The sequence below is a fragment of the Trematomus bernacchii genome, unplaced genomic scaffold, assembly GCF_902827165.1.
Source record: "Trematomus bernacchii unplaced genomic scaffold, fTreBer1.1, whole genome shotgun sequence".
Classification (NCBI taxonomy): Eukaryota; Metazoa; Chordata; class Actinopteri; order Perciformes; family Nototheniidae; genus Trematomus; species Trematomus bernacchii.
In genome coordinates this window covers 3,568,494-3,581,339 of record NW_022987564.1, presented here as the reverse complement: position 1 = coordinate 3,581,339, position 12,846 = coordinate 3,568,494, and the positions used below count along the sequence as shown (strand labels likewise).

Genomic DNA, 12,846 nt, shown 5'->3' with positions numbered 1-12,846 from the left:
CAAACTTAAATGTGACCTTTTCTGTGTGAAAAGTGTCTTTGTAGTCATCAACATCTTTTCAGGGTTTGTCATTTATTTCCATTTTATGCTAATTCGTACTTCTACTTCAATACATTGCATTAGTAAATATTTTAGGCTACTTTTTATTCTACTATATTTATTAAGTTTTAGTTACTAAATCCTTTGAAAATATAAATTATTAATACACATTTAAAAGTCAGATTCAAAATAGTTTTGCACTCTATGGATGTATTGATACTTTTAACTCTGACATAGTATTTCTAGAATGTTTTATTATTGCATCTTTACTAATGTATTATCTTCCTCTGCCACGGCTTGCTGTCTTTATTATCAAATGTCAGTGAATAAGGGCAAACTGACCGTGGATCTGCTATTATGGAGAATGATCCAATCACATTAGATTTAGCGCACCTTTTTGCGCACATTGTCACCGCAAACGTGAAGGCTGTTTGTACCTCATCAATGTGTACTCATGTTCAAAAAGGGAACCGTTTAAGAACAGTTACAGGTCATGACTTATGAGTTATACAGTAAGTAACCGAAAAATAATACCTGCATTTGTTTGCAATTGCAAATAATGTTATTGTAATATAAATGTAGCCAGTAACGGTAAAGCTAACCGCACACATTGTAGCTAACCTAGTTAGTGCAGTTAGCTAAGTTAGCTTCTATTAGTTTCCGTATATAATTTTAACATTAAATGACCAGCAAGCAAGTTAACTAAGCCACCTATTACGTTGAAAATAAACCAACAGGTACGTGTACCATAATTTAAACTACTAGTATATAGCTAGCACAACTTTAGTGTTTGCTAGCTAACTGTTGTGCAAATCCAGCCGTTTAAAAACGAGCCTGTGCGTTTTAATGAGCTCAACAGGTGCTGTTACTTTAGCTTATTAGCACAACAACCATACGAACCTCATCTGCATTGAACTAATGTAGCCACATTATCAGTTGTGAATTAATTAAACTATCTTTAGTTCCTAGTATCAAAAGAAAACAGTAGCACTGTGTTTAATGCTGCTGTTGAGAAGTCCTTAGAAGTGTATTTATTTTTCCTAGGCCAACATAGCTGGGTTGTTATCTATGTCTGTGTGTGGTTGTTGTTGCCATGTGTACATGCAGTTGTTTATCAGTGTTTATATATACAGTCTATGGTGTGTACCTGGTAAACCCTGTGACAGATGATGGACAGGTGTATAAAGACCTGTGCGTGTGTTTCTGTGGGAACTGGCTGGATAGGACAGGCCTGTCTATCATCTAACCAAGGTCATACTGCACTGACAGTAGGAAATAAATCATGCATTGGCTGAAGTTTGACCCTTTCTTGGCTTAACATCACAAGCGTTGATGATAGACGCTTCTGACAAAGTCTTATCCATCCTCTGTTGGATGTACACTGTGTATGTAGTGTCACAAATGAATACATTAACAGTCAAACTCAGTATCTCAGCCTCACACTGCATATTTCACTTTTAAATCAGGCAGTTCTCATAGTATTTTGAAACATTTGCATATTGGTTTTAAATTATGGGATTGACTGCATGTGTCTTTTTCAGCAGTGTACTGTACTGACACTATACACTTGATATAGACACATGTATTTCAATTGTATATAATTAAGGCTCAAGGCTATTGTTCTGCTTTTTATGGACAAACCTGAACTGACATATTGAAATAGCCTTTCACTGAGTGTTACACAGAGTAGTGTGATATAAAAGGATTTTCACCCCGAATCTTTTCCCACGCATCAAAAATGTGTTGTGATTCCACTTGTGGCAGGACACTGCTCACCACAGTTGACAGTAAACAAGGTCCTCTGGTGACGAGGACAGCTAAAGAGTCAGCTCTCACTAAAGAAAAAGTGAAAAAATAAATTGGGAGGAAACTGCTGTAGATGAAGATGCTGGCTAGCAAAAGTCCGTCAAACATATCAAATAAAATGAATCCTATCCCTCACATCTCACTAGCATTTTTAATCCAACACATCCCTTTTAACTTCATAGTAATATAGCCTGTCATTCTTACACAATACTTTATCAAACAGCTTCAGCAAATGAATCTGCAAGAAAAACACAGTTTTATCAGCATCTCGGCAGATCGTGTTAACATTTTGCTCTATTTCCGAGCAAAGCTGATAACGCAGCTTAACAGGAGGATAGGAGGCCAGCTGGTCTCTTGTTTGGGTGTGTGTTATCCCCATTGCATGTTATGCATGATGATTGTATTGCAGCTGTGTGTGTTATCAGAGCAGTGCTTTCTCTGCTTGGATTGAATGCTATCACCGTGTTAGTGATGGACGTTAGCGATTAGCTCCTGAAGATTGGAGAGATTGAGTTTGAGGTGCTCTCAAAATACCATCATGCATTACTTTATGTTTGTGTGCTCATTTTGTTTTCCCACTGGAAATATGCTGTGTACAGTATGAATGTGTGCTGGCCATGATGGCACGCTGGTATGTGGAGATGTGTGTGTGTGTGTGTGTGTTGTGTCTGCTCCTGCACTTTTGCTGTCTGTCCTCGAGGCTCAGATGTGTATCAGTATAGGGGTACAAGTTCTATGCAGGCAACTGTTTGTCTGCACCATTCCCGTCATGCCAACGGCCTAAAAGTAGTAGCCAAGGGTTTACATAGTGTCTCGTCGTTTTCCAATAGCGTTTCACTTGTTGCAGTATATTCTTCCCTATAATTAAGTGTAAATAAATCATGAACAAGGCAGATCACTCCACTACTGCCAGACAAATCCCACATTTGACCCACATGAGATGTACTCTAAGTCAAATGATTGTGTAGAAACGAGACAAAATACCCGGTTGCTTTCATAAAGATATTTTTTCTTCTTTCGTTGTCAGGTCCAGAGGGAAGAAGCACAGTGTTGTTCTACGGACCCAGCTGACTGTCCGTGTACATGCCTGCATTGGTGAGTGTGTTTGACATGTTTATATATGTGTTTAACATCGGTCCCCCTCAGTGGACACACACACGCCCCGCCACACACATCAGCAGGTCTAAGAACATACTGTACTGCACGCTTGGATGGCTGTCCAGGGGTTTACACGTGGTGCATTCTGGGTCAGACCCGAGACCTCCCACTCAGAGGCAGGTTTGACTGGTATTTGAAAATTCTCCAAAATTCGACATGGTATTGTGATCACGTCAGTAATTGCATTACAGATGTATGATGGGAGCTTTTATACGGTTTAGAGAGAGAACAAAATATTTGATTGTGTAACTTTAGGATTGTTTTCTTGCCTACTGGCTTATTACAGTAGTTCTATATAAATAAGAACATCATGTACTGAGAGCTCATGGATGATTTTGGTGTCTGTTGTTCTCATTACATTCATCTAAATTCACCAACATCCCGTCATTTAAGAAGCGATGTATTCCTTTTTCTGTCTGCAGCCCCCTCCTCTGAATCTGCCCACACTTTGTCAGTGCTCAACCGTTTCCTCCATGACTTGTCTGCATGGTCCACATTCTCCATGCCAGTGATAGCAGCGCTAATTCTGGCCCCTAGAATCAGTGCCACGGATTGGTAGAGAATGTCATGAGGTTAAAGGTCACTAGGGCTGTGACTAATAATGTTATGTAAAGAAAAACGTGTACAGGATTTGTTTTAATAATATTTTCAATTTTACATTATGACATAACAGTTCAGTTGTTAAATAAAAAATAAAAATAGATGGTTCTGTATTATCAACAGTCCCTTTTAGGAGATATTATTGCAACATACTGTAAATAGCAGTTTGCATTAACCCAATTCTCGGGACATGAACCCCTGAACTTGCCCCATATTTGCCTGTTTTAGTTGATTGCTTTGGACATATGGCCCCTGTTGTTTCTAGAATGAGTGATCTCTTGAGTCTCACAGATGGGCTCTGCCCTTTCTGAGAGGAGAAAACCTGACCCAAACTGCAGCCACCTGCTTATTCAAATATATTTACATATGTGTGCCCTACACAAATGGCAGTGAATTAAGTAGGAGGTTGTGTAATACAAGTCTTTCTCTCACACTCGTGCCCATGTAATACACACACCCACGCTCAAACACACACAAACAAGCTCTTATGAGGGATCTTCCCATGGCTCATCTTGGTTTATGAAAAAAACAAAAACCGAGCCGGGCTATATTTGCTTGCCTTGGTATAATTTGAGCACAACTTTTAATGGAGAAATAGCTGCATCATCCCCATGAGACATGCCTTTTCTTTTGATGGGCACGAGTAAAACCTGCACTTTGCCCTGTGCCAAGGCTTGATGAAAGAGTTTGCCCGATATATCGCCCACAATCCAGATTTCATCGTGCATGGCACAGATGCTGAGAAGCAAACCAGATCCTGACTGGAGTTGATACTCTGGAGTGTAATTCTGCTGCATTAGAGAGACGTATAATCAGACAGTGTGAGCGAGTCAGGGCAGATTCACTTTAGAGATCTAAAGACCATTTTCCACCCCCTCTTAGTGTTGCTCCATCGAGTCACTTCTGCTATCCACTCATCTGGCCGTTTAGCGCTCTCTAATCCTTCAGGGCCTTGACCTTCTGCCTGAGTGGTGGTCAGCATACTATCCACTAAATGAAAAGTCTGTCACTATGAAGGATACAAATTGCTTTTGGAATCAAGTCTCTTTTACTCACAATAAGTTGGTCAGTAAAGACTGAATGCTTTGAATTCATGGATTGCTGATTGTGCCACATGCATGATAATTATTTTGATGACTTGATTGAAATCCAGGAAAGAATAATTTCCTAACAGATCTTCCTAATCTTGCCGTCTTCATCAGTCTCCAGGTTTGATTGACAAGGATCAGGATGTGATTGTATTAAGGTCAAATGTCAAGCAGATCTTAGGGTTTGTGTCTTCAGTTGTTTATTGATCTTCTTTCAGGGCCACAAGGTTGAACAAAAGAGTGAGAAACACCGCTCTCCTTGGCATTTCTTGGCTTCACTGCTAACAGAAAGATCATTCAGGCTGGCCAGCTTGGGATTACTGATGCTCTGTGATGCGTGTATGTGTGAGTGAGGGTGTGATAATGTGTGTGACTTAATGAGTTTTTATGTTGTACATGAAAAAGGGAACACATGTGCATGGTCAGCATTTCTCAACAGTATCTGTCCTGGAGAGGCGTTCATGGCACTTTAATGATCCAGCTCTTCTAAGTACTCACTGCATGTACCCTACTAGGAGATTGGGGTCAATTCAAAAATATAAATATCTCCTTTTATGCACGACAGGTGTCCTCAGTGTCCTCATGTTTGACCTGAGCCTCATCGATTTGCCCATCTACTTTTATATCGCTCTTATTTGTTCTTTTGTGCCCTGTTTCCTATATTTTCCTCGCCGTTTCTCAGTTGTTCCCGTGGTCTGCAATCTTGTTAGAGTGGCATTCAGAAGCCCTTGTTTAAGGGTTAATTTTAGCAGTCTCCATTGCAGCAGAGTTGTTTCGAGGGGGGTGGTTCAGGGGTGCGGGTGAATTGCAGGTGTTATCTTTAGAAAGTGTTGACAGCACAGAAACATGCGAGGAAGACTACATGGTGCTGAACCTTTTCTCACTAAATGTGAGAGTTACAGGAAGGGAGAAGGGTAACAAAGGTGTTGATTGAGGTAGATGGAGGATAGTTGGAAGGAGTAATGTACCACATGTTGTGAACTCGTATCTGTTGTTGATCAAGTTCAGAAAACATGACATGTATTAAGCAATGACTTTATGTAGCAAGACCCAAAAGCCTGCAGCTCCTCCGGCACCATCAGTTGCTCCTGGAGGCGTCGGTGCTCATTACATCACACAAGCGTCAAAACAATTATCTATTAGGGGTGTGAATTTTTCCGGGTATTGTAATATCTGTCTACCTTAGAGCAAGCATGACTTTGATCTAGTGGGGTCACTAACAATGTTATTAAACTGTTGCCTTTTAAATCGACTTAGTAACAATAGCATTTCTTTTGAGGCATGTTTTCTGAACATTATGGTGAATTTAGTTATATTATTAAATGTCTTTAAGCTCTTTTTTGTTCTCCACCACCTCTACTATGTTGACCATAGCGTTGCTTACTTTATTTGTCAAAAAGTTGCCATAAAGCTTAAGTTACATAATGTTATGTAATATTCACTTTTGCTTTATTGCGTCTACTTTTTTCATGATCCTTAGCTTTCACCAAAGTTAGCAAAACATAAAACAACAATGATGAAACTCTATATAAAGCTGCACTGGCTGAGTACAAACTGTACTTTTGTCTAAGCTTTTCTTTCCCATGTGGCCCCATTTCCCAGCCTCCCATGAATTGAAAGAATATGCAGTAATTAAATACAGTTTAAGTGATCAAATAAAGAGAGGGTATGCTATCTGACAGGTAAAGCTCCCTGCAATGATTTGTACAGCAGGTGAAACAAAAGAGTTGGAGTGCAGAACAAAAGACCTGGCATGTGTTTTGGCGCCTGTTCAATCCCTTGGCACTTACCTCTGGAATTTAGCCCTTATTCCAGAAATGTGGCTCCTTTACCGCTGGATTTCTGTGCCCCAATTATCCGTCTCTAATCACCCCCCGCAGTATTGTAAAAGAGAGGCAGGGGTCGGAGGTGGAGTGAAAATTGAGTTGCTTTGATTTTCTCTCGTTGAGCTGTTGCATCACAAATTAACAACTTGTCTAAAGATTGTGTTTCATCTGTGGCTATTTCCCACCTCACATTTAGTTACTTACTCTTGCTTTGATTTGACTTCCAAAAAGAAACAGTGTAATAATAGGCCTCTAGTACAAAAACAAAGGTTTATAGTTACTGTATTTATACATTGTAAGGATGTATTTTAAGGATTTGATAGCTTTAGTGAGTTACACAAATCAAAACCTCTATAAATATTAGCTTACTTGCATGGTGGTCTCTCGTAAAATAAGCAGTAGTCTCTTTTCAGTGTTGCTTCCCCGGTGGGGGTGCGGTGGTAGTGACAGCAGTCTGGGCTAGGGATGCTGCAGAAAGAGATGACTACAGCTGGTTCCAGCAGTGATTTACTGTGTGCGTTTCCCCCCCCCCGCTGTGGGAGATAAGGCCTGGTGATGGCGTGGTGTGACAGGGAGATAATGCTTGGTGACGGGTAAGCTGTGAGGGGACAGCGGTATTGGACATCTGAGGCAAACTCTACTCACATCATATGGTTTTTCCTGACACGCTACACTCCAATATCTGTGCCAATATGTTCTAACCTTTCATCGAGCATCACTTTACTTACTAGTTTCACTCATAGAGCTGCACAATTTAGAAATCTTTTTTTGACTGATATTGCAATAGCGACAAGATCACAATATTGGAGGGATTGATCATTTTGTAATCATCATTTCCATTATAATTGAAGATATATTAAATGATTTTGGCGTGTGTGTTTTAAAAAAAAAACATCTTTACCAAACATATGTGTTTTATTTAGTCTGTAGACGTTTGTTGTATCTCTGCAGCTGGACATTATTTCAACCATTATGGTATTTGAACACATAAGATAAGATAAGATAAGATGGACCTTTATTAATCCCCGTGGGGAAATTCAGTTGTTCAAGCAGCAACAGGGTAAGGGTGAAAAACAGGACAGCACAGATTCACACAGATGAATAAAATCAAAAATAAAATCAAGATAAAAATTAAAATAATAAGAATAATAATTGAAAAACTATGAAATAAGAAATTAATAAAAAATAAGAATACAAATAAATGTCAGCATATATACATATTTGGTCATATAAACGATGAAGTACGAAATTAGTTAAAGTGTAAATGGACATATATACACATAGGGACATATATATACATATTACATATTAGATCTATTAACATGGGTGTGTGGAAACAGTGTTTAGCCTTTAACAAATACTGTGGTTTCTGCGATTTGAATACCAGTCTATATTGTGATTTTGATAACATGTAGAATCATTGCACAGCCCTAATACTCACCACTTTCTTTAAACCCTGCAACCTTTTTCTTTTCCTGGCATGCCCCTGCTTTCTAAATCTATATTTACTCTATTCAGCTTCACAGACTGTTTTTGCCTCTTTGGCTCATAGACTTGTACATTTTCATCTCTGTGTGCACGTGTGTGGCTCAACAAGGATATTTTGCCGTGCTTATGAATTGTTTCCATGCTCTTTGACCAGTTAAACCTTTTCACCATCTCATCATTACCTGAAATCAGCAGTCAAGCATTCAGAATACAGGACACGCTGCTCTGTTTTCATCTGTTTCCCAGAGAGAACGAAGGAATGAGAAAATCACTTAAATAGTTTCCCCTCTACCCTCACCAGCAGCTGAGAACATTGCGCCCACATGAGTCATGGCTAAGTTACTGCTGCGGGAGATGGAGAGATGGCTGATGAGGCATTAGGGATGGAGGTGCAGAGCAGTGGAAGTGGTGAAAAAACTTTATAGCAGTAGCTGCTGTAGCAAAACACATAACACACATCTATCCTGCAGCTGTTCTCAATTATTCCTGCAGTAGAACTTTTCAAATTGTCTCTTACTGTAAATAACTTGCCCTCTTGCTTTCTTACAGCTAAGTAGTAGATTGAGGGGGACCCTGGTCTAAACAAAGTTAAATGTTCTCTGTTGCAGTACGCAATACGCAGATATAAATAACAACTTTGCATATAGCGCTGCTTAAACTCATCCCTCGAGCTTTACAATTCCCTGCAATAAAAAATCGAAGATGTTAATTTATGGCTTTTCATGGGTTTATGTTGCTGTGCAGCTGTGTCTATCGTCACTGTAATCAGTTGTTGTGGTGATCCTGTCTGTATGGTACAGTGTGTGCTTTGTGTAGATGTGGCAGGGTTTTCCCTGAGCTTTAGTTTGGCTGAAAACCATAAGCAGCCCAAATGTTGTGTGGTGGCACAACACACCGCTGTTTGAGGTTTGCTCTCCCAGGCCTTACGCTCCTATTGGAGTAGTAAGAAATATATATCTACATGTTTGTGTGTGTTGGGCTGTGAGTGCGGCTGAATGTTATGTCTGGGCTTGTTCATATGCAACTAATGTGCCTGCAAAAAACCTCTGGCTGGTCTGTTTGAATCATTTAGAAACTATTACATAATGCAATAAAACATTACAATTACCTCAAGCTAAACATCCAGAACACTCAGTGGAGAATCTGCAGGCTTGGCATGTTATCCAGCCGTGGGGTTTCAGAGATGATGGGTTTAGGGGATGTGTGGAGAGAGACGAGGTGAGAGGGATGATTTCCAGAGAAATGGTAAATCATTTAGGGAAGGGAACACAAGGGAATAACAAAGCAAGGAGGAAATGCACCTGCCAGACAGGCCAGTTGCTCCACTAGTTATGTCATAGCGCTTCAGTCCACCAGCTTACAGGTGAGGAGAAGGGACGCTTTGCCAATGTGCTACAACTCTGTTCTTTTCTCCCCAGTTTAACAGACGCTGAGGTTTATTCTACTATGTTGCTTCTATTTTGGGGTTAGACAGAATAGTTGCGGTACACTTGTATTGGCTGTTTTATTTAGCGGAGTACTGTAATTGCCTGGCCTGACGATAAGTGGAGTTTGCTCTAAACCTCAGTTAAAATGCTTTCTGCAGTTTCATCTAGTGTATTTTATATCGCCTCCATTTAGTTTATCTACAGGACAGGTTCATTTAGAAATTGATCCAGAGGTACAACTTTGCACCCCCCGATAGAGAGACTCTTTTATATCTGTCATTACAGGCTAATGTGGTATGAGTCAGGGCAAGATTTCACTTTGCTAATCCTTTCTGCAAGCAGCACATATCCCAATGCCAAGAAATAGCAGTTTAGACACCTTTAAATAGTCATTTGACTAATGCATTATTAATTAATTATTATATAGTGCTTAATATTGATCAGTACTCATTGTACTTCCAAAATATTGAACATGTAAGCCTTCTATAACAAGTACTGGTTTCATTAAATGTCTCTGTTTGTCTGCTATTTCTTCAGTCTTTTTCCTAACCTTAAATGGCATGGGTCATGCTCATAGCATTTTTGTTAAAGAATGCACTGAATCACTTAAAATTCAACTATGGTTTTTTGCTTTTTCAATAGTTTGGCAACATTTGAATGTTTCCACTGCAAAGCTAAACTATCCAGCTGCTAGCTAAAGCTTCACATTTAAAACACAGACATGACAGAGGTATCAATTTTCTAATCCTTCATCTCCTTTTGTCCTGTCGCTGGCACGGACTGTCATTGCTCATGCCCAGTGGATCGAGTCAATTAACAATGACATCAGAAGCAAGCCTGAGAAGTGAGAGAGGAAAAGAGAGACAGACAGGCAGAGAGTGAGTGACACAGGAAGGCAGAGGGTGAGGGGAGACCAGGGGAAAACACTGGACGCTTGTTTCACACATGCTTTTGTTTGTGGGATTGAACAATATTTCCCACAGCCTTTGTGTCTGGCTGCACAGTGCCGGAAATCAGGTCGCGCTTTATAACAATGAAACATCACAGATACAATCCAATTACATAATGTCAGCTGCATGCAACACCTGGTTAAAGATTACAAAGATTAGATGATTCTAATATTTGACAGCTTTTTTGTTTTTACAGTTAAAGGAATATTTTGCACACTAAATAACTTGTGCTATTTTGTCAAACTATAACAATAGATTTCTGGAGCCCAGTGGTTGTTTTTGAGTTACCTTTCGGGGACAAAACCAGGCTAGCCACTTCCCTCTAGCTAAGCTAAGCTAACAGGCTGCTTTCTGTTGCTTCACATTACTGAACACACACTTAAAGGTAGGGTAGGTAAGAATGGAGAAACCAGCTCGAGTGTGCTAGAATTTGAGCTATTTGGGCTATCTGCCCCGTCCTTCAGACTTCCTTACAGAGCCCCTCCTCCAACACACACAAACGCGCACATGACCAATGAGGGCACGAGATAAGTTTGTGCACGAGATGGAAGGCTGACAGGCAGGTAGGCCATCCAGTTATTTTAGCCGGGCCGGCTCAGATGATTGGTCGTGCTTTTTACAGCGCCACGGCTTCCACAGATGAAATGTTGTTATGTATTTATTGTCAAAGCATTTAATGTATTCATTGCTATCGGGATGTTAAGAGCATTCCATGGAATATAACAAAAAGTATTTCTGAAGTGAATTACCTACCCCACCTTTAAGTGTCTATCTTCTTATCTAACTCTCATCAAAAGAACATATACGATTAACTGCAAGCACAACATGCTGTCTGAAAGAGAAAATGAGAAGAAGCTGCTTTTCTTAAATTGGACATTGTTTTGGGAGCAAAAATCTATAGCATTTATATTATATTATTTAAAAACGTTATGTATTCCTATAAAAAAAAACACGACATACTTGATATGCAGATGTGTCAATCATCTCACCATAGTCTCATTTGTTCATGATCATTCTTGACGCTTTGAATATATATAATGTTTTTTGTAATCCCACTGTGTAAAATTAACCCAGGAACGAGATACAATACAGTGTGAAGATATAATGATTTGTCTGGATACAGTATAGTATCTATGGTAGTCTGTGTGAATCTGTACTGTAGCAGCTTGTTGGCTCTGACCTGTCATCAGCATGGTAACATTGGGTGCCTGTAAGAAAAGCTGGGTGTATTTGTGTTTGTGTTGTGGGTAACTATTCCTGTGTGTGTATGTTTGTGGACACATTAAGAGGTGACAGGGGCATATGAAGGGCACAGGGCACGCTCTGGTCTTTGAGTTTGTCGGGACATACTGCGTTTGTGAGCGTGTGTGTATTTTTATGTGTTTGAATGTGTTTATGTGGCAGTAGGTTTCCTTCCTGAAGACATCTGCTTCTGAGCTTCCCTCGCAGCTGATGTCCTTCATCAGGGTTCAAGGTTACAGTCTGGAGATGTTTAACTGCGTGTGTCATTATACGATAGTGCATGTAGGTATGTACTGTATATTGGTGTGTTAACTCTAAAATATAGCCGCCATTTGCTTTCATAGGGGAATCGCATAAAAAGTTTGTTTTCATGTTCTCCCAAGTGTTTTCATTCTCAGTGCGTTTGCATTTAGGTTCTGTTGTTGCACTGCATCAGAGTATGCTTGTGTGGGTATGTGTGTGTCATTGCTAGTGAAATCTCTGTTTATGTCCTTCGCCACTCTTTAAATCTTCTGAAATCTTACAGTGAAACCTTGGAGGTCTTCCTCTTCTTCGCTTTTTCCTCTCTGTCTGGCACACTGAGCTCATGGGGCCTCTATCGTCATCTGTGCCATCAACAGCCTCAGTACTCGCACTGTAGGCCAAGACCAACAGACAGAAAATAGACAGTCGCAAAATAACCAAGTTATCCTCAGCAGTGTGGCCTTTGCTGCCTGCCAAACGTTCCTTTTCACTTGACATGAGACTGAAATCATGCATTATTGTCCAAACTATATTACATTATGACAGATTGATGGACTATTTATCCTTTTAACTCCACAAGGAAATTCCACCGACAGTATATTTGCACATGGGTACTGATATAAAATGCAAACCTTATAGAGACATTTTAAAGGATTAAGGCGTCATTGAAGTTTACTTTTAGTCGTCTAAAGGAAAGAAGAATCTGCCAGTGGTGTGAAATTCCTTGTTTAAGATGATCAGTTGGGAACAAAGGTTTATTAGTTGATATAAGAAATCACGACAGGTGAAACTGCATTGGCAACAACTGGAATTGTATCATGCATTTGACTTTTCTTCGGGCTGCACACACAGTGCACTGCATGACCTGTCCACAGATTGAACTCAGTCTCTCGGCTTGTTACAGTAGAATACAACCCACCCACCTATATTTAGCATGATACCAGCGCAGAGAGGGAAAGACTTCCTGGCATTAAATGAA

General features: G+C 39.9%; 1 protein-coding gene across 1 annotated transcript in view; it reads left to right on the top strand.

Annotated features, from left to right (window-relative positions):
• Positions 1-12,846, top strand: part of fhod3a (formin homology 2 domain containing 3a) — an 82,931-nt gene that overhangs the window by 6,216 nt on the left and 63,869 nt on the right. The window contains 1 exon segment of the mRNA XM_034124436.1: positions 2,873-2,940. Within this exon segment, the coding sequence (XP_033980327.1) occupies positions 2,873-2,940 (68 nt within the window).